The sequence below is a fragment of the Canis lupus genome, chromosome 9, assembly GCF_048164855.1.
Source record: "Canis lupus baileyi chromosome 9, mCanLup2.hap1, whole genome shotgun sequence".
Lineage (NCBI taxonomy): Eukaryota > Metazoa > Chordata > Mammalia > Carnivora > Canidae > Canis > Canis lupus.
Window position 1 is genome coordinate 72,641,944 of NC_132846.1, and position 21,635 is coordinate 72,663,578.

At 39.5% G+C, this 21,635-nt stretch overlaps 1 protein-coding gene and 1 non-coding gene across 14 annotated transcripts in view; both read left to right on the forward strand.

The window, feature by feature from the left end:
* The window catches only part of MARK3 (microtubule affinity regulating kinase 3), a 121,215-nt gene that overhangs the window by 35,572 nt on the left and 64,008 nt on the right, over positions 1-21,635 (forward strand). For 12 of the 13 annotated variants that reach the window (XM_072840050.1, XM_072840047.1, XM_072840049.1 and 9 more), the window contains one exon: positions 8,815-8,868. In XM_072840050.1, the coding sequence (XP_072696151.1) occupies positions 8,815-8,868 (54 nt within the window). Of the gene's footprint in view, positions 1-8,814; positions 8,869-20,899; positions 20,972-21,635 lie in introns of those variants that run through there. The other variant, XM_072840060.1, reaches the window with a different exon arrangement.
* Positions 8,223-8,404, forward strand: LOC140640796 (U2 spliceosomal RNA). The gene has a single exon (XR_012037428.1). It is a non-coding gene; the product is annotated as a U2 spliceosomal RNA (small nuclear RNA).

Below are 21,635 nucleotides of genomic sequence, written 5' to 3' on the forward strand. Positions count from 1 at the left end.
TATTGAGTAAGAAGGATAAGCTGTACTTCTTCATTCTGAGATGTGCTCAACTTCTTGGGATTTTAGATGAATTGTTTTATATTTTAGCCACAACTTTGTGTGTGTGTGTGTGTGTGTGTGTGTGTGTGTGTGTGTGTGTGTGATTGTCTTCACATAGAGACTAGAGAGGAAAAAATATCACACACTTAAAATATTCTGAATACCATTTTTGTCTTTGTATATTCTCTGTACTCATGTATATGGTTTTCACCATATTTTTGGTCATAATTTTGTTTTATGGTTTTTCTCCCTCAGAATTACATGCCGAGCAGTGCTCTATGCCAGTGCATGGTCATCGTAGCAGGTTTAGTAGTTGTGCACGGTTGCACTGAGTAGAACAGTTCCCAAATTCTTTGTGTCTCAGGATGCCTTTAAACTTTTAAAATATCAGACTCCCAAAAAACCTTTGTTTCCACAGGTTTTATATATTGATATTTATCATATTAGAAGTTAACACTAAGAAATTTAAAATATTAATTCATTTAAAATAATAAGACCTATTACATTTAATATAAGTAACATATTTTATGGAAAAAACCCCTATTGTTCCAAACAAATTACCGAGAAGAGTGACATTGTTTAAATTTTTTTCACAAATCTCATTAGTGTTGGTCTTAATAGAAAGTAGCTGAGTTTTCATATATTCTTCTACATTTAAGTTATGTCAGTATACTGTTTTGGTTTGGCCCCACACAAACAATATAACTAGAAAAGAGAGGAGTATCTTAATTCCCTTTTCGGAAAATTGCAAGTATTGTTCTTTGATATTATATTAAAACTCAGCAAGTAATAATTTGGTGGCAGGAGGGGACAATGATTAATGCAGTGTTTATTCAAAACTATAGTGACTGACAAAAATTAAACTAATAATAGTAGATTTGGAGGTGAGTGGGCAGAAGGGTGAAAGAGCGCCTCCTATTCCACTAACATAAAATTGAAAAGTATAAAGACGTTCATCTTGCTTTTTAATATAATCTAGAGGTAGAGTATTTACAGTTAGTGTGCAGAAAAAAGAGAAAATCTCACCTGAACCCAATTTCTACATATTAAAAAAGATTTTATTTAAAAAAGATTTTATTTATTTATTCACGAGAGACACACAGAGAGAGGCAAAGACACAGGCAGAGGGAGCAGCTCCCTCCATGCAGGGAGCCTGACGCGGGACTCAATCCCGGGTCTCCAGGACTACACCTCGGGCTGCAGGCGGCGCTAACCCGTTGTGCCCCCGGGGCTGCCCTTGCCAGTGTTTCTAAGTGCAAAGCTATGATGTGCCTGATAGAGAAAACACATTTGTTACATAAGGTTCATTCAGATATGAGTTAGGTTCTGCAGCTGGCTGACAGGTCAATGATAATCAATGATATGTAGTAAATAAGGTGTCCTTAAAAAGAAACACCCATAAATAAAACAAGGTTATATATTGATCAGTTGATGAAAATTTTTATGAGCAGGGTCCCACAGGAACCTAACTGTGTATTTCCTCTAGGAGCAGTATTCACAGTGGCTTTGTAGAACCTAAGCACCATATCCAACAACAAACAACTATCTCCGTGTTTGAAAAGAGAAGTCTAAGTTATCTGGTGTTTTCCCCTAGCAGCTATGTGGCGAAAGGTATCAAGTAATCATAGGCTTTCCTCATAGATCAATGATTTTTGATTCACTGTTAATGTTTTCAAGAGGAGAGTCCCAAGAAGCAAATTGAGAGCTCTCTATGCAGGATGGGGTGTGTGGAGACTGCTGTCAGGCGCCTGGCTTAGCTTCTTGGTGGCTAGAAGGAAAGTGCCACATACACAGCACAGTGATTTTCTCAAGGAGGTTTCCCTGGATTGCACTGTTTGGGCACATTAATTTTGCATGTGCCCCGCAACATGGGCTTCAGATTTTTATCTTCCTGAAATTGTTTAAAATCACTTGTCTGTTGGGCAGCCCCAGTGGCTCAGCCAGGGTGTGTCCTGGAGACCCAGGATTGAATCCCACATCAGGCTCCCTTCGTGGAGCCTGCTTCTCCCTCTGCCTGTGTCTCTGCCTCTCTCTGTGTCTCATGAATAAATAAAATCTTAAAAATAAATAAATAAAGTAAATAAGTAAGTAAGTCACTTGTCTCCTGGTGGTACCTCTCCCATTCTCTTTGCCCTTCTGTTTTTATTCTTTAATTGGACCAGCAAGTGGGAGAAGAAGAAAATGTATGGGATCAGTATGCTACCTTTAACTAAATGTCCTCATTGTGGTTATGAGAAACCTTTCATTTAGTTATTTGTATTCAAGTTCTGTTATGCAGTTTAAAGTGTCAAGGCTTGTTGAAAAACCTTGTCCTTTGTTCCCAATCCCTATTTCCTAATCTTCCAAGATGGCCACTTTCAATGTTTTAAACTAATTTTTTAAAGTTTTTATTTAATTTTGATTTTTTATTTTTTTAAGATTTTATTTATTTATTCATAAGAGACACACAGAGAGACAGAGGTCTAGAAACACAGGCAGAGGGAGAAGCAGAAGCCTGACGTGGGACTCGATCGTGGGATTCCAAGATCACGCCCTGGGCTGAAGGCAGGCACTAAACCACTGAGCCACCCAGGGATTCCCGAGTTTTTATTTTAAAATTAATTAGTTAGGGATCCCTGGGTGGCGCAGTGGTTTGGCGCCTGCCTTTGGCCCAGGGTGCGATCCTGGAGACCTGGGATCGAATCCCACATCGGGCTCCTGGTGCATGGAGCCTGCTTCTCCCTCTGCCTGTGTCTCTGCCTCTCTCTCTCTCTCTCTGACTATCATAAATAAATAAAAATTAAAAAAAAATAAAAAAAATAAAATCGATTAGTTAGCATACAGTGTTACATTAGATTCAGGTGTACTATATAAACTGATTCTTTAGGTTTTACCTTTATCTGTAACATGCTTTTAATCTTTAAAAACATTTTTTTTGTTGAAGTATAGTTGATACACAGCACGCTCATATTCTTAGTTTTTTAGTTTTAGGCATTACCTACCATCTTTTTATGATGGTTATTTAGAGTCATTATTGACTTAAAAAAAAACTCTCTGTTGAAATATAACACACATCCAGAAAAAGTGCCCAAATCATAAGTGCACACCTTGATGAATTAGCACAAAAGTAAACATATTTGCATTACCACAACTCAGGGCAAAACTGTACTAAGACTTGAACTCTAGAAGCTTCTTTTCTCCTAATCACCACCCTGCCCTTCTTCCTCAAGGTAACCACTATCTTGACTTCTAACACGGTAGATCGTTTTTTGTTTTCCTTAACATTATGCTAATGGAATCATATGGTATATATTTTGTGTCTGCTTTTTTTTTTTTTAAGATTTTATTTATTCATTCATGAGAGACACAGAGAGAGAGAGACAGGGTCCATGCAGGGAGCCTGACGTGGGACTCGATCCCAGGACTCCAGGATCATGCCCTGGGCCGAAGGCAGATGCTTAACCGCTGAGCCATCCCTGTGTCTGCTTCTTTTACTGGACTTTATGCTTGTGACATTCTTCCATGTTGTACGTCTTCCATGTGTTGGGCATTATATTTTCATTTGAAGTTTTATTTTGTAGCTACATATTGTAGTTGTCCGGCTTGGTCTTTACTGCTGTGGACTGAATTGTGTCTCTCAAAATCATATATTAAATCACTAACCATCAATGTATTTGGAAATAGGGCTTTTGTGGAAGTAGTTAAGTTAAATTAGGTCATAAAGGTAGGATCCAGTAGGATCAGTGTCCTTAAAAGAAGAGATACCAGAGAGCTGCTCTCTTTCCACCACATAAGGATACTATGAGAAGGGGGCCATCCGCAAGCCAAGAGGAAAAGCCTCACCAGGAACTGACCGTGCTAGTCAGACCCTGATCTTGGACTTCTAGCCTTCCAGTCTGTGAGAAAATAAATTTCTGTTGTTTAAGCCACTTAGTCTGTGATATTTTTGTTATGGCAGCCTGAGCTGACTAATAATCCATCCTTCCGGGCTACTGCATCGTCTTAAAGAACTTGGGACCTTTTTGACTTCTCTTTTTTTGTGTTTGTGGATGCTTAACGCATGTTGGGAGCAGGATATTGGGACCTTTTGACCAGTAGAAAATTGACAGGAAGTGGAAGATGAGGATATTTATTTCTCTGGTGGGTGTTTGCACAGGTTTGTTGGGCCCTAGGGTGACGTATGTTAGGGGAAGCCCTTCTCATGTATGAGCTCTCTTTATCCCTATTTTGTAATTTTCCACTTTGTTTCTGGCATCAGGGTGAATAAATGGAATTTCCCAGAACTTGACACAACAAGTGGCAGGGACACTCCTCTTTCCTTGCTGGTGAACTCCCTTGGCTTTTGCTGTGCATGCTCCCACCCCCACTCCCAACCCCCGGAAATAAACCTCCACAACCTTGGGAACACATGTGTGCTCTTCTCTCCAGCCCCCATCTTTTTCAGACACCTGGTGATGCCTCCACAGTTGCTTCCTCTTTTATTGACCCGAGGTCTGAGCTCTCCCCCTGGCGCCAGCTCTGGGACAAGGTTATTTTGGTAGTTGAGTCACCACATCAGGGAGCTAGAGGAAGAGGGATTAGCTTCCGCCTCAGGCTTCATGGCCACACAGACATGCATCATTGTAAATGACAGATAGTGTTTTACTCAGAGGACATTTACTTTTAATAAAATGACACTCCTACAGTTTGATTTAGCTGAATGAAACATATTTTGAACTCCTTTTTTTCTTCTTTAAATACTATTTGAATAGCAGTATTTAAAAAAGAAAGTGCTTAAGAATAGAATCTTTACAGTAGAAGGCAGATACTGAGCAGAGCCAGAAGAAGCTAGTGATCCAAAGTCTGGTCATGAGAATAGAAACTAGGTCTCAGGATCGGAGGGAAGAAGAACCAGAAAGGCAGCATATTTGCTGGATCTGGCCCTCAGAAGAAAGAAGAAAACAGAATAATGTCCAGAAAGGAATCGTGTATTTAAGGGGTTTCTTTGGAGATTGGGAGACCCATAAAATTATTTATTAAAGTTTGAAGCAAATTAATTCATTAAACTTAGAAGTGTAATTTTTATTTACTTTATATTTTTTTATTTTTTAAGATTTTATTTATTTATTCATGAGAGACATAAAGATAAAGAGGGAGAGAGAGGGGCAGAGACACAGGCAGAGGGAGAAGCAGGCTCCATGCAGGGAGCCCAACGTGGGACTCGATTCCGGGTCTCCAGGATCAGGCCCTGGGCTGAAGGTGGTGCTAAACCTCTGAGCCACCCGGGCTGCCCAAGAAGTGTAATAAATATTTATTTATTTATTTATTTATTTATTTATTTATTTATTTGGGGGGTTATCTTTTATTTTATTTTTTTAATTTTTTATTTATTTATGATAGTCACACATTGAGAGAGAGAGAGAGAGAGGCGGAGACATAGGCAGAGGGAGAAGCAGGCTCCATGCACCAGGAGCCCGATGGGATTCGATCCCGGGTCTCCAGGATTGCGCCCTGGGCCAAAAGCAGGCGCTAAACCGCTGCGCCACCCAGGGATCCCAAGAAGTGTAATTTTTAAATCACATTGATGTTTGTTAAATCACCAGAAACCCTATTTCTTCACTCCTCTGTCTCTATCTCAAACATGTGCGTGGTTACTGAACCATACACCATACTGCGTATGGGTGTTCCTTACATCAACTCAGGAAGCATTGAATACTTCTTACATACCTGGTAGTATGTCGGGCTATAATAAGACAGCAGTCCCCAGCTGAGATTTGAACAAGGTCATTGTTTGTATGTTGCAGCCACAGACATTTACTTTTGCTTTATTTACTGTAGTTTCCATTGAGACTCCTGATTTCTTCTCTCCCATTTGAGGTGGGCTGGAGTGGTGGGTCCTTGCACTCCAGGTCAGTTTCACTGAGCGTTAGGCTCTCTAGCTCCTTTGGAGGTCAGTGGATTCATAGGAAGTAATCAAATAACTTAAGCAGATGGAGGCTTTAGACCAAGTGAAGCAGGAGTAGTAGTTTTGTTTTTTTAAGTGTTAATATGAATAAGTGCAACAGTTCTTGAAGTAGGTATGGGGACCCCTCGAGGTCTCTGAGAACCTTTTAGGGGGTTTACAAAGTCAAAACTATTTTTGTAATACTATTAAGACACTACTTTTTCCATTCTCTCTCATAAATGTAAAGTTTTCCAGAGGTTATATGACGTGTGATACCACAACAGGTTGAATATAGGATATGTGAGAATTTCATTAAAATGTTATTTATATTAACATGTAATGGGCTTTTTTTCCCCCCGTTTCTTTATTGTGATAAAATATACATAACATAGGGCCACCTGGGTGGCTCAGCGGTTGGGCGTCTGCCTTGGGCTCAGGGCGTGATCCTGGAGTCCCGGGATCGAATCCCACGTCGGGCTCCCTGCTTGGTACCTGCTTCTCCCTCTGCCTGTGTCTCTGCCTCTCTCTGTCTCTCAGGAATAAATAAATAAAATCTTTTAAAAAAAATTTTTTTAGATTTTTAAAATTTATTTATTCATGAGAGAGAGAGAGAGAGGCAGAGATACAGACACAGGCAGAGGGAGAAGCAGGCTCCACACAGGGAGCCCGACGTGGGACTCGATCCCGGGTCTCCAGGATCAGGCCCTGGGCTGAAGGCGGCGCTAAACTGCTGAGCCACCGGGGCTGCCCTAAATAAATAATATCTTTAAAAAATAAGTAACCTAAAATTCACCATCTTAACTATTTTTAGATGCATGTTTCAGTAGTATTGAATACACTTATAGTAATGTACAACCAGCACCATCTTGCATCTCCAGACTTCTTTTCATCTTGTAAAACTGAAACTCTGTACCCATAAACACTAACTCCCCATTCTTTCCTTCCTCCATTCTACTTTCTGACTCTATGAATGTGAACTCTCTAGGAATCTCATCACATGGAATCATACAATATTTGACCTTCTGTGTCTGGCTTATTCATTTAGTATAGTGCCCTCAAGGTTCATCCATGCGGTAGCATGTGTCAGAATTTCCTCCCTTTTTATAACTGAAAAATATTCTACTGTATGGAAATGCCACATTAGCCTTATCCATTCATTGCTCAGTGGACACTGGGGTTACTTCCACATCTTAGCTATTGTGAATAACGTTGCTATGAACGTGGGTGTACAAATACCTATTTAAGTCCCTGTTTTTAGTTCTTCAGGGTACATATCCAGAAATGGAATTGCTTGATCATATGGTAATACTATTTTTAATTTTTTTGAGGAACTCTATACTGTTTTCCACAGCAGCTGTACCATTTTACATTCCTATCAACGTACACAAGGGTTCCAATTTCCCTACATCTTTACTGCTTGTTTTCTGGGAGGTGTGTGTGTGTGTGTGTGTGTGTGTGTGTGTGTGTGTTTTAATAGCATGGATATAAAGTGGTATCTTGGAGTTTTAATTTTCATTTCCCTAATGATCAGTGATGTTGAGCATCATTTATTTTTTATTTTTTATTTTTTTTGAGCATCATTTTTATGTTCTTATGGCCAGTTGTACAGTTGACCCTTGAACAACATGGTTTGAACGGGGCAAGTTCACTTAGATGTAGATTTTTTTCGATAAATGCAATCCAGTACTCTAATGTATTTTCTCTTATCATTTTTGTAACAATATTTTCTTTTATCTAGCTTACTTTATTGTAAGAACATACAAAATATACAAAATATGTGTTAATAAACTGTATATATTATCGGTAAGGCTTCATGTCAACAGGCTATTAAAGTTTTGGGGGAGTCAAAAGTTATTCATGAATTTTTGACTGGGGAGGGAGGGCATCGCCCTTAACCCCACATTGTTCAGGGGTCCACTAAATGTCGTCTTTGAGGAAATGTCTCTTCAAGGGCTTTGCCCATTTTTGAATTGGGTTTTTTGTTGTTTGGTTGTATGAGTTCTCTGTATTCTGGATATTAATTAATCCCTTCTCATCTATGATTTGCCAGTATTTTCTCTCATTCTCTGGGTTGCCTTTTTACTCTGTTAAAATTGTCCTTTGGGGGATCCCTGGGTGGTTCAGTGGTTTAGCACCTGCCTTCAGCCCAGGGCGTGATTCTGGAGTCCCGAGATCAAGTCCCACATCGGGCTTCCCGCAGGGATCCTGCTTCTCCCTCTGCCTGTATCTCTGTCTCTCACTCTGTGTCTCTCATGAATAAATAAATTTTAAAAATCATTGGATTGTTTCTCAGCCTTTTGGCTAAGATCAAGTGTAGGATCTGTTCTTACCAGGTTAATATCTGATACATCCTCTGAGGACAATATAGTAAAAGGATTTTGGGAGCTAGAAATTGGAATAGGAGCTGTCCACTCCATGAATTGGACCTGGTATTGCAGTACTTCTAGAAATGGTGCAACCACCACCACCCCTGTTCTCAGATTAAATTTTTTAAAAATTAAAAAAAATGTTTTTAAGTATTTCTAAATAGGGAGTAGGAAATTTGCTTCATTGTCCTACATTTTTAGAAGTGTTTTCATTATATAATCAGTTTCTCTCTGTCTCTCATTCTGTATCTATCTGCCTTGTGGGAGATTTTTCGCCCCATGTCTATAAGTAACATAAATCTAAAGTACTATAACAATACCCACATTTGCATGAAGCCCCTGTTTCAATATAAAAATATTTATAATATATAAAATATTATTGTTAACTAGTTTAGTTTTCATTTTTTTTGGAAATGCCCGTGTGTCTGGGCATTTATGGAACCATTACCGACCGATTAGTCTATATTTACCAAATTCTTAAAATCTATAAATATTTTTTTTTTCTAGGTTGCAATAAAAATAATTGACAAAACTCAGTTGAATCCAACAAGTCTACAAAAGGTAAGATTGGCTCAGTATCCGGTATTTTTAAAAATGATTCTCAGTATGAATTGCCATTTAATCGGTCCCTCCAGTACCTCAACTGCTATTTGTATTTATTATGTTTAGTATAATAAGCTTCCTATTAAAAAAAAAAAAAAAAAAAAAAAAAAAAAAAAAAAAATAAGCTTCCTATTCCTCAATGAATGCAACTTAGGTATATATTGTATGAAAAGTTACTGGATTTTTTTTCCTTCAAATGAAAATAATGAATTTTAAATGTTCTTAATAGCACAAATTGAAGGTGTACATTTTAGTTGAATATTCTATTGACTAGAACAGAGTTTTTTAAAGACCGAACATAGTTTTGTGTAATTACTCTTAAGCAGAGTTATACACCTTTCTCATAGCTAATACTGAGGTCTTTAAAGTCAGCACTTTAGCTTTATTAAACTGTCAGTATGTTTAATTAAGGGCTGATGATTAATTCATATGAAAGGAAAATATAAAAATACAAATGATAGTTGAAAACATGTTTGTCATGCACTGTTATATCATCTAATAGAGATCAGAAGTCCTCAATCCTGTTTCATGTTAGAATCACTTGGACCTCTTTACAATGTCTTAATGACTGGCCCAGAGAGATTTAATTGCTCAGGTTAGCACCTTGGCATAGGTATTTCACTAGTGCATTCGCAAATGATTAATGATCTTTATAATAAAATCCTTCTAGTTCTTTTTTGTCTTGCAAAAATCCTTTTACATACTTTATTTGATTTATAGATTTGGCCTATAGTAGTAGGGGTTTTAGAGACCTTAAACTAGGAGCAGGAGGTCTGAATTAAAGTCCTGGTTCTGCCACTTAATCAAATGTCTAACTTGACCTTGAGGCAGTTACTTAACTTTCTTGACCTCGAGTTTCTGGTCTTTAAAATAGAGATAGTTTCATCTTTTCAGGATGAATGCATTAATAAAATAATGCACTTTAAAAAGAGCTTTGTAAACTTCAAAGCATTTCACATGTGAGATATTGTAAGTGTATTGCCTTATATAAATTCTTAATGTTTTCCTAATGGTTATTTTCCATTTACATCATCCTAATTTTGAAGTCCTGTGTGCGTGTGTGTATGTGTGTGTGTGAGAGAGAGAGAGAGCGAGCGAGCGTGCGCACACAAGTTCACGGTCGGGAGGGAAGGGCTTTATCTTGCATTAAAACTGGTACTTAAGTGGTTTTGTGGACCAGAGTGAGTCATAATGGTACTCAAGGTAGCTCTGAGAATGGATCTAGAAATTCCAGTCCTTTCTTCTGAAGATAAAATTGTATCCATTAAACTTATTTCTTCATATATCTAAGGACTTGGTATTATTAAGTTGGGGTTACTAAAATTTGGTATTCAGAACTAAAATTAGCATATAAAGAAGCTTACTGAGGATTCTAGTTCAATATCCTAATGATGTTACAAATCTTCCACTATTCGAGCATCCTTGCAGGTAACTGGAATTCTAGCAGTTTTCTAGGAAGAATTTTGTTATAGTATTGGCTTTAGTTGGTTATAATTTTCCCCTCCTTTCTTGCTTTTTTCATTATTTTGGATAAGAGTGTTTTATTGCTGCTATTCTTTTTATTATTTTTTTTCTTTTTATTATTATTATTATTACAAATTACTCTTTGTCACAGAATTATCAGTTTAGTACATGGTAGGTTGTCTGATTAGCCTAATAATGTGATCATATTTTCATCAGCATTAATTTGGGGACATAATCTAATAGATAAGACTTTAAGAAGCCAAATTTGTCCAAGTTAAATAACTTGGTAAGTGTAGTGTTTTAAGTTTATAGGGCATTATTTAATTTTAATATTTTTCTATTAAAGCATAATTTAGAAACAGTGTTATATTAGTTTCAGATGTACAATATAACGATTCAACAGTTGTATACATTATTCAGTGCTCATTATGATAAGTGTACTCTTAATCCCCTTTGTCTGTTTCTTCCATCTCCCACTCACCTCCTCTCTGACAACCACCAGTTTGTTCTCTGTATTTGAGTCTCTTATTTTGGGATGCCTGGGTGGCTCAGTTGGTTGTTAAGAGTTCAACTCTTGGTATTGGCTTAGGTCATGATCTCAGGTCATGGGATCAAGCCCTGTGGCAGGCTCCATGCGCAGTGCAGGCTCTGTCCCTCTCCCTTCCCCTCTGCCTTTCCCCCACCCCTACCCCGTCTCTGAAAGTGAATAAATAGGGCACCTGGGTGCCTCAGTAGTTGATCATCTGCCTTTGGCTCAGATTGTGATCCTGGGGTCCTAGGATTGAGTCCCTCATTGAGCTCCCCGCAGGAAGCCTGCTTCTCCCTCTGCCTGTGTCTCTGCCTCTCTCTTTCTGTCTTTCATGAATAAATAAATAAAATCTTTTAAAAAAATGAATAAATCAAATCTTTTCTTAATCTCTTTTTTTTGTTTTTCATTTGGTTCTTAAATTCTGCATATGAATGAAATCGTGTGGTATTTGTCTTTGTCTTCACTTGGTATTATACTTTCTAGATCCATCCATATTGTTGCAAATGGCAATCTTGTTATTTTTTATAGCTGAATAATATTCCTGTGTATGTGTGTGTATACATCCTCTTTATTCATTCATCTGCAAATGGACGCTTGGGTTACTTCCACATCTTAACTATTGCAAATAATATTCCAAGAAACATAGGGGTGCATATATCTCTTCAAATTCGTGTTTTCAGTTTCCTTGGGTAAATATCCAGTGGTGGAATTACTGGATCTTAGGATAATTCTATTTTTAATTTTTTGAAGAACATGCAATTTTCCATGGTTGGCTGCACCAGCTTTCATTTCTATCAGCACTGCAGTAGAGTTCCTTTTTCTCCACATCCTCACCGGCATTTGTTATTGTCCTTTTGATTCCAGCCATTCTGACAGGTGTGAAGTGATATCATATTGTGGTTTTGACTTCCATTTTCCTGATGATGAGTTGTTGAGCATCTTTTTCATGTGTCTGTTGGCCAGCTGTATGTCTTCCTAGACAAAATGTCTATTCTCTCTGCCCATTTTTAATTGGATTATTTTTATTTTTTGGCAATGGGCTTATTAAATTCTTTATTTTGGATACTTATTTATTTTAAAAGTTTATTTATTCATGAGAGAGAGAGAGGCAGGTACATAGGCAGAGAGAGAAGCAGGCTCCATGCAAGGAGGAGTCTACATGACAGCTTTTCCTTTTGTTCTTTTTTAAATATTTATTTATTTATTTATTTATTTATTTATTTATTTATTTATTTATTTATTTATGAGAGACATTGAGATAGAAAGGAGGGGGCAGAGACACAGGCAGAGGGAGAAGCAGGCTCCAGGCAAAGAGCCTGACGTGGGACTCGATCCTGGGTCTCCAGGATCATGCCCTGGGCTGATGGTGCTAAACCACTGAGCCACCCAGGCATTTCAGAAACAGCTCTCTTTATATTGTGATTGTAAGCCTTGAAGCTTTACACATTTCTCAGTGCTTATCATATTAAACACCAAGTAATATATAGAATTGTGGAATCATTATATGGTACACATCATTCAGGCTTGCACATTTGCAAACTGATGTTATTATCCCAGACAAGTTTCTTCAGTTTTCCTTTTTATTTTTCCAGTCATTGCATTAATAAATGTTAGATTCTAGTAAGAGATACTTTTCTGCATTGTTTTTGTACTTCACTTTGAACCTGCTATTCATTCCTAAGATGTTTTGTTTTAGATCAGCTTATTTTTTTTAAAGGTCAGGCTTTTTAATGTTGTGTATCTATGATGGTTTTGAAAGAAGCAAGGTATAAGAAATATGGGAGTCTTCTTGGTTTTACAAAGCCATTTTTAACTTTGGTTTGGTTATATGCAAGTAGTTTTTTTTTTTTTTTTTTTATATGCAAGTAGTTTTGCTGGGTCTTGTTTTAGTCTGTTATTACGAAGCAAGTTGTGACTCATTTAAAAAAAATTTTTTTTTTAAAGATTTTATCTATTCACTCATGAGAGACAGAGAGAGGCAGAGACATAGGCAGAGGAGAAGCAGGCTCCCTGCAGGGAGCGCGAGGTGGCACTGGATCCTGGAACTGCGGGATTACGCCCTGAGCTGAAGGCAGATATACAACCGCCGAGCCACCAGGCATCCCAGTTATGGCTCATTTAAAAAAATATGTTTACCTATTCAAAAATGCTAGTCTCTATTAAAACATTCCAGTATACTCAGTGTAACCCATCTAAAGTTATTACTGGGGATCCCTGGGTGGCGCAGTGGTTTAGCGCCTGCCTTTGGCCCAGGGCGCGATCCTGGAGACCTGGGATCGAATCCCACGTTGGGTTCCTGGTGCATGGAGCCTGCTTCTCCCTCTGCCTATGTCTCTGCCTCTCTCTCTCTCTCTCTCTGTGTGCGTGACTATCATAAATAAATAAAAATTTTTATAAAAAAAATAAAGTTATTACTGTTCTTTTTAGTCTTGGAGTAGACTGTTCACATAGAGAGTATAGAGTGATGATTAGGAACACTGTGAAGCTGGGATGCATGGATTCAAATCCAAGCTTTATCTAGTCTAGCTGTGTGACAAGTCATTTAACCTCCCCTGGGTTTTAGTTTCCCCACTTATAAAATGGGAATAAAATGGGAAAATAGGTCATAGGGATGTGGTAAGAATTAAATGAGTTAACATTTTTTATTGTAATTTTAAAGTTTTTATTTAAGTTCCGGTTAGTTTTAACATAGAGTAATACTAGTTTTAGGTGTATAGTATAGTGATTCAATTCCATACAACATACATGGAACTTCCATACAACACCTAGTATTCATCATAATAAGTGCACTCCTTCATCCCCAAAACCTACCCAACCCATCCATCCCCCCACCTACCTCCCTTCTAGTAACCATCACTTTGTTCTCTATAGTTAAGAGTCTTTTTCTTGGGATCTCTGGGTGGCGCAGCAGTTTGGCGCCTGCCTTTGGCCCAGGGCGCGATCCTGGAGACCCGGGATCGAATCCCACGTCAGGCTCCCGGTGCATGGAGCCTGCTTCTCCCTCTGCCTGTGTCTCTGCCTCATTCTCTCTCTCTCTCTGTGACTATCACAAATAAATAAAAATTTAAAAAAAAAAAAAAAAAAAAGAGTCTTTTTCTTGGTTTGCTTTCCTCTCTCTGTCCTTCCCCCCCCCCCCGCTTTTCTTGTTTGTTTCTTAAATTCCACGCATGAGTGAAATCAGATGGTATTTGTCTTTATCTAACTGATTTATTTGGCTTAGCATTTTATTCTCTAGGTCCATCAACGTTGTTGCAGATGGCAGGATTTCATTCTTTTTTTGTGACTGAATAATATTCCAGTGTGTGTGTTTGTGTGTGTGTGAGCGTGTGCATGCACACACACACAACACCACATCTTTATCCATTTGTCAGTTGATGGGCACTTGGGCTCATTTCATAATTTGTCTATTGTAGATACTGCTGATAGAAACATAGAAGTGCATGTATCCCTTTGAATTAGTATTTTTATATTTTGAGCATAAATACCCAGTGGTGCAATTGCTGGATCATGGAGTAGTTCTATTTTTAACTTTTTGACAGACCTCATACTCTTTTCCACAGTGGTGCAGACCAGTTTGCATTCCCACCAGCAGTGCAAGAGGATTTCCCTTTCTCCACATCCTTGCCAACACTTGTTTCTTTTGTTGATTTTAGCCTTCTGACAGGTGTGAGTTGATATCACATTGTAGTTTTGATTTGCATTTCCCTGATGATAAGTCACGATGAACTTCTTTTCTTGTGTCTGGGGGCCATCTGTATGTCTTCTTTGTAAAAGTGTCTATTCATGTCTTTTGCTCATTTTTAAAGTATTCATCTTTCGGGTGTTGAGTTGTATCAGTTCTTTATATATTTTGGATACTAACCCTGTAAATACATCATTTACAAGTATCTTCTCCCATTTTGTAAGTTGTCTTCTAGTTCTGTTGATCATTTCTGTTGCTATACAGAAGCTTTTTATTTTGATGTAGTCCAAATAGTTTTTTATTTTGTTTCCCTTGCCGCAGGAGACATATCTATAAAGAAATTACTATGTAGGGATGCCTGGGTGGCTTGGTGATTGAGCATCTGCCTTCGGCTCAGGGTGTGGTGTGGTCCCAGGGACCGGGTCCCTGCATTGGACTCTGCAGGGAGCCCCGCTTCTCCTTCTTTCTGCCTCTCTCTCTCTGTGTGTCTCTCATAAATAAATAAACAAAATCTTTAAAAATAAATAAAGTCCTCAGAGCATAGTGTCTGACACAGGATAAGGATTGAATGAATGCTTACTGTTATCGTGTGTCCTACTAAATATTAGGCTTTTGTTTGCTTGGTTTTGAAGGGTGATGGGTGCTTTTGCTTAAAATTTTCCCCTTACAGAGGGACACCTGGTGGCTCAGCAGTTAAGCGTCTGCCTTCCAGCTCAGGGCATGATCCTGGAGTCCCAGGATCCAGTCCCATATCAGGCTCCCTGCATGGAGCCTGCTTCTCCCTCTGCCTAAATTAAAGAAAAAATTCCCCTTACAGAAAATAAGTGAAGCTTAAGAATTGAGTGATAGGTCTGGCTCAGTTTCTTTTGTAGAACTTAATTGCAATGGACTATTTATGGTAGTGGCAAATATTTGAGCATTTAGTATATGCTGAGCATTTTTCTGTTTGACTTGTATGAACTCATTGTATTAGTTTGCTCAAGCTGCTACAACAAAATGTCATAGGTTGTGTGGCATAAACAACAGTCCTTTTTTCTTTTTCTTTTTCTTTTAAAGATTTGATTTATTTATTCATGAGAGACACAGAAAGAGAGAGAGGCAGAGACACAGGCAGAGGGCGAAGCAGTCTCCATGCAGGGAGCCCGACGTGGGACTTGATCCCGGGTCTCCAGGATCATGCCCTGGGCTGAAGCCAGTGCTAAACTGCTGAGCCACCAGGGCTGCCCAACAACAGAACTTTATTTCACACAGTTCTAGATGCTGGGAAACTCAAAAATCAGGGTGCTTTCCTGGTCGGGTCCTGGTAAGAGTGCTTCCTCTGGCTTGTAGGAGGCTGCTATCTTGCTGTGTTTTCACAGGGCAAAGAGAAAGAGAAAGCACCTTCTCTGATGTCTCCACTTGGAAGGGCACTAATCCCATTGTGAGTACCTACCCTACAACCTCATCTAAACGTAGTTAACTCCTAAATGCTAAATCTCCAGATCCTATCACATGGTAGATTAGGGTTTCAACATCTTGGGGGAGACAGATCAGTCCATAGCATTCATTCACTCTTAACTTTGTGAGGTAATTTCTATTATTCAAGAATGAAAGGCCAAGTTGAATTAAAAAAACCTGCCCATGTCTGGGTGGTTGAGTCAGTTGAGCACCTGCCTTCAGCTCAAGTCATGATCCTTGGGGTTCTGGAAGGAGTCATACGTTGGGCTCCCCACTCAGCGTGGAGTTTGTTTCCTCCTCTGCCTCTCTCCCTGCACATGCTCGCTCCCTCTCTCTCTCTCACTCTCACATAAATAAATAAAATCTATTTAAATAAAACACACACACCAACAAACCTGCCCCAGATCCCTTAATTTACAAATAATGAGTATTTGGGCAGTCCTTCCATGGCAGGTGTAGTCCGCTTTAAGTCACGCCTTTGAACTCTAAATGAGAATGTGTTTGCTACAGTTCACATAATGGAGCACTTCAGTAAGCAGTATCCTAGGATCACCACTGAATGTTCCTTACATTGGGATTCATTATTATTAGATACTAGAGCCTATGCCTCCCATGTTCTTATATATAGAAGTGTTGGGCTTTTTCACATTAGCTAGTCTAATAGGTATGTTTTCATCTTATGTTCTGTTAATTTTCCAGTGAGGAACTGACTCTGAGAAGTAGATATAGTTCACTTCTCTAGCTAGTTAGGGGGTGGGGGAGTAAAACTTGTAAATCCTGCTCTGACTCCAGAATATAGCTCTTTTCACTTCACTGTTTCACCTACTGTAATGAATTAAATTTCACCAAATCAGGATTTATGAAAACTTGGACTGGAACTAACCTGAGATTTTCCTTTGTAGTTGCTATAAAGAAGTTAGCAGTTTTAGGGTGCCTGAGTGGCTGACTTGGTTAAGTATCTGCCTTTGGCTCAGGTTGTGATCCTGGGGTCCTGGGATTGAGCCCCACATTGCTGCCTGCTCATTGGGGAGCCTGCTTCTCCCTCTCCCTCTGCCTGCAGCTCCCCCTGCTTGTGCTCTCTCTCTCTCTCTCTCTCTCTCTCTCTCTCTCATATAAATAAAATCTTTTAAAAAAAAGTTGGTAGTTTAAAGTACTTAAGAAAAGTAGGCCTTCCTTATCCTCCACCTCTCCTAAATGTTATGTAAGTCATGTTTTTATGCAGGTTTATTTATTTATTCACTCATTCATTCAACAAACACTTATTACTAATACCTGCTATATGCCAGACACTGTTCTAAGCAGTGTGGAGACAACATTGAACCAAGTTAAGTTTCTGCTTTAATGGAATTGACATCCCAGTAGGAGAGCAGCAGCAAACATATATATATAATGTCATGTCAGTGCTATGAATTAAATAAAGCAAGATGTATTAACTCTATTTTCATTTTCTTGATGTTCTGGCATCTTGAACTGTGCTGACCTAGGAGACTGCCCCTCCCAAGGCAGCTAATTCCTAGAAATAGCAGACTACTCCCCTGTGAGTACTGTTAATATGCAGATGAATTAGTCCAGAGCTCATACTCAGAACCACCTCCTTTATTTGGCTATTAAACTCCAGGAGGCAATATTCTTCTGCTCTAATCATCCCAGGGCCAGATGCCAGACAACTAGAGACTGTATTTATACCCCAGAGCCTACTGAAATGGTTCTGTTACCCTGCCTGGCCTTGCCTTTCCCCGTGGAAACCAAGATAGAGACTCTTTCCCATGCCTTGCTCCTTCTGCCTCCTGACTGACCCTGGGGCTTGCCCATGTGGCCCTACATGGCACTGTGTACCACCTTCTCTTATAAACTGTTAGTAACAGATATCTTTTCAGTGCCAGTCCTGATGCCTTGGCTCACCATACCTAAATAATAGTAAGACTTACATTTTAAAACATAAACTGAAGAGATAATATTTGAAGGAACATGTAGATTTCAAATGAAAACTAGAGGTGGCCTCTTACTAATATCCTAGGGTCCTGGGATCAAGCGCCGCATCAGGCTCCCTGCAGGGCTCCTGCTTCTCCTTCTGCCTATGTCTCTGTGTCTCTCATGAATAAATAAATAAAATCTTTAAAAAAAAAGAAAGAAAATCTGTGTCCTCCTAAACCAAGCTCTTTGAAGTCTCTGATGAGTCAGATAAGTACAGTGGACTCTGAGTGAACCCATGTGATTTACAGCAAAATTTTACCTAGGGCTTGAAGGATCTAAATATTTTTTTACCAGGGGCACCTGGGAAGCTCAGTCGGTTAAGGGTCCGACTCTCAATCTCAGCTCAGGGTTGTGAGTTCAAGCCCCACGTTGGCCTTCAGACTGGGTGTGGAGCCTACTTATAATAATAGATTATAAGTAATTATAATAATAATTATTATTATACATTTTTTTACCGAGTTTAAAAAAGATTGAAAGACCTCTGCAGTTTTATCATGGTGTTGGCAGGGGGCCTGCGCACAGCCCAGGGGACACTGCAGCAGCAGGCTGGGGAGAGCTGGGCAAGGACAGGGCGTGCAAAGCCCTGAGCTGCATGCAGGAAGATGCATCAGAGCTTCCATTGGGCCCTGTGGGAGAACTTGCTACCTAGTGCTTTTAAGGAACAGTCATCTGTGTGCAATAAACTTTTCAGTGATTCCCTGCCCTTCCCCTGGGTTGTTCTGAGATTTTATTATGTTAGAAATACTCATCCTTTGGGCACCTGGGTGGCTAAGTGGTTGAGCATCTGCCTTTGACTAGATAGTAATCCTGAGGTCCGGGGATCAAGTCCTACATGAGGCTCCCTGTAGGGACCCTGCTTCTTCCTCTGCCTAGGTCTCTGCCTCTCTCTGTCTGTCATGAATAAATAAATAAAATTATAAAACAAAAAAAGAAATGTCCAGTCTTCTCAGTGGCAGAAACTTAATTATCACCATACTCTGCCATGATCAATTTATTTATTTTTTTAAAGATTTATTTATTTGTTCATGATAGACCTATGTCTATCATAGGAGAGAGAGAGAGAGGCAGAGACACAGGCAGAGGGTGAAGCAGGCTTCATTCCGGGAGCCCAATGTGGGACTCGATCCCAGGACTCCAGGATCATGCCCTGGGCCAAAGGCAGGCGCTGAACCACTGAGCCACCCAGGGATCCCCCTGCCATGATCAATTTTAAACAGTTTTGTTTTTTTTTTTTCAACTGGAGCCACTTCATTAAAAGTAATAAATTTATAGCATGTAATGAAATTATTAGAGTATGTATTTATGACAGCTGGTTAGTTAGGGAGTTCTAAATACATGTGTAGGGACAGAGGCACACTTTTTATATCATCTTGTAGTGTTGGATGACTCTAGTTAATAGATATTTTCCGTTTAGTTTGCACTTAGCATCTGTCTTCTAGAAATGTTTACAACACTGTTCTCTATTCTGCCATATGGAGCTGTAGAGGTTAAATCTACTACCTCAAATATAGCCAGCCTTTTTGAGTCCTCTTGGTCCCTTCTCCAGAGTCAATACTCAGCCTTTTGGGCCAGCCACAGGAGTTGCCCTCGACACAAGCCTAGTTTATTTATTTATTTATTCATTTATTTATTTATTTATTTTTAAAGCTTTTATTTATTTATTAGAAACAGAGAAAGAGAAGCAGAGACACAGGCAGAGGGAGAAGCAGGCTCCATGCAGGGAGCCCGACATGGGACTCGATCCCGGGACTCCAGGATCACACCCTGGGCTGAAGGCAGGCACTAAACCACTAAGCCACCAGGGCTACCCACAAGCCTAGTTTATTCGATAACTGCAACTGATTTTTTTTCCTTACCTGAATTTGATTCATGCTAAAGATAATTTAATTGGCTTTCTGCCACAATTCCAGTCTATTGAGGTATTTTTGAATAGCAAGTCTTTTGTATTAAACTGTCACTTCTAATTTGGTGCTGCATAAACTGGATATATATCTATAAATTGGATATTCATCCAATTAAAATATCTGACAAGGCCCTTCAGTGGAGACCTCATCCTTCAGTTGATCCTGCTGATCTAGTAGCAAAACATCTTTTAAGTAAGATTCAAGCACTGTTCTTCAGTCTAGACTTTTACTAAGAGGGGGAAATCCCGTATTTTAAAAAATTTAGTCAAAAATAATGAAGAAAAAAAAGAATGAATGTTAAGTTAAAGTATATGCAAAATATACAGTAGATTGCCAAAGGATTAAGCATTGTTGAGTATAGATTCCTTGTGTAAGGCTGTTTATGGGGAAACCTACTTACACCCACTCAGCCTGTTTTCTTTTTAAACCTGGTGTTTGTATTGGAGCCACTGCTAATGTTCAGAGCTCTGTAACAGTAGTGGCCTTTGCATCCCAGGGAATGTTCATTGTGGGACAGATCAGTGAACTGTGTAATTTGAAGGCAGAGAGAGAACCAGTTCATGCTTTCATGTGGTCTAGAATGTAGTTACTTTTACTGCCACCACCACTGGGTTATTTGGGTCACCTTTGCTTCAGCCTCCTTAAACCAGTCATTTTCAACCCTTGCTGTGCAGTGGAATCATCTGTGGAGTTTAAAAGAAAAAAGCCCATATTCAGAACCTTCAGAACACACCCACCCTCCTTCAGAACACACCCACCCTCCCCAATTCTGGCTTGATTGGCCTGGGGTGAAGAGGAAGGTCCTAAAGTACACAGCCCAAGTGAGAATGGCTTCTAGACTTTCTTTGGTTCCCCTGTAAGTTCTTTTTTTTTTTTTTTTTTTTTTTTTAAAGATTTATTTATTTATTTATTTATAGGAGACACACAGAGAGAGGCAGAGACCTAGGCAGAGGGAGAATCAGGCTCCCTGCAGGGAGCCCGATGTGGAACTTGATGATCCCTGGACCTGGGATCACGCCCTGAGCCAAAGGCAGACGCTCAATCACTGAGCCACCCAGGCATCCCACCCCTGTAAGTTCTTAATTTCTCTTATCTTCCACAAACAAGGTCCCCTATTTTAAAAATGACACACACACACACACACACACACACACACACACACACACACCCCTCCCCGGGCCCTGGTCTAAGTCTTAGACACTGCTGTCAACTGCCTCTTCCTCCTTCTCTCCCATCTCTTTTCCTGGAAGTGCCTCCATATCTAATGTCTGGACTTCCTTCCTTCCTTTTTCCCATCAGGTAGTCGAAAGTCATTTTGGGAATCTCCTTCATTGGACAACTCTGAGTTCATTGGTGAACTCTGTTCACCTCTTCTTTTCGGGTCGACTTGTAACAAGCTAGCAGTTCAGGCTATTAAACATCAGTAGTTACCAAGGTCCTGTTATTTACAACACAGCGTCTGCATCTGCATCAGTGTAATGAATCTGGTTAACTCAAACAGGATATGGCAAATGAAGTCTAAAACCCTTCTTGGGGGATCCCTGGGTGGCGCAGCGGTTTGCTGCCTGCCTTTGGCCCGGGGCACGATCCTGGAGACCCGGGATCGAATCCCATGTCGGGCTCCCTGCATGGAGCCTGCTTCTCCCTCTGCCTGTGTCTCTGCCTCTCTGTCTCTCTCTGTGTGACTACCATGAATAAATAAATAAAATCTTAAAAACAAAAACAAAAACCTTCT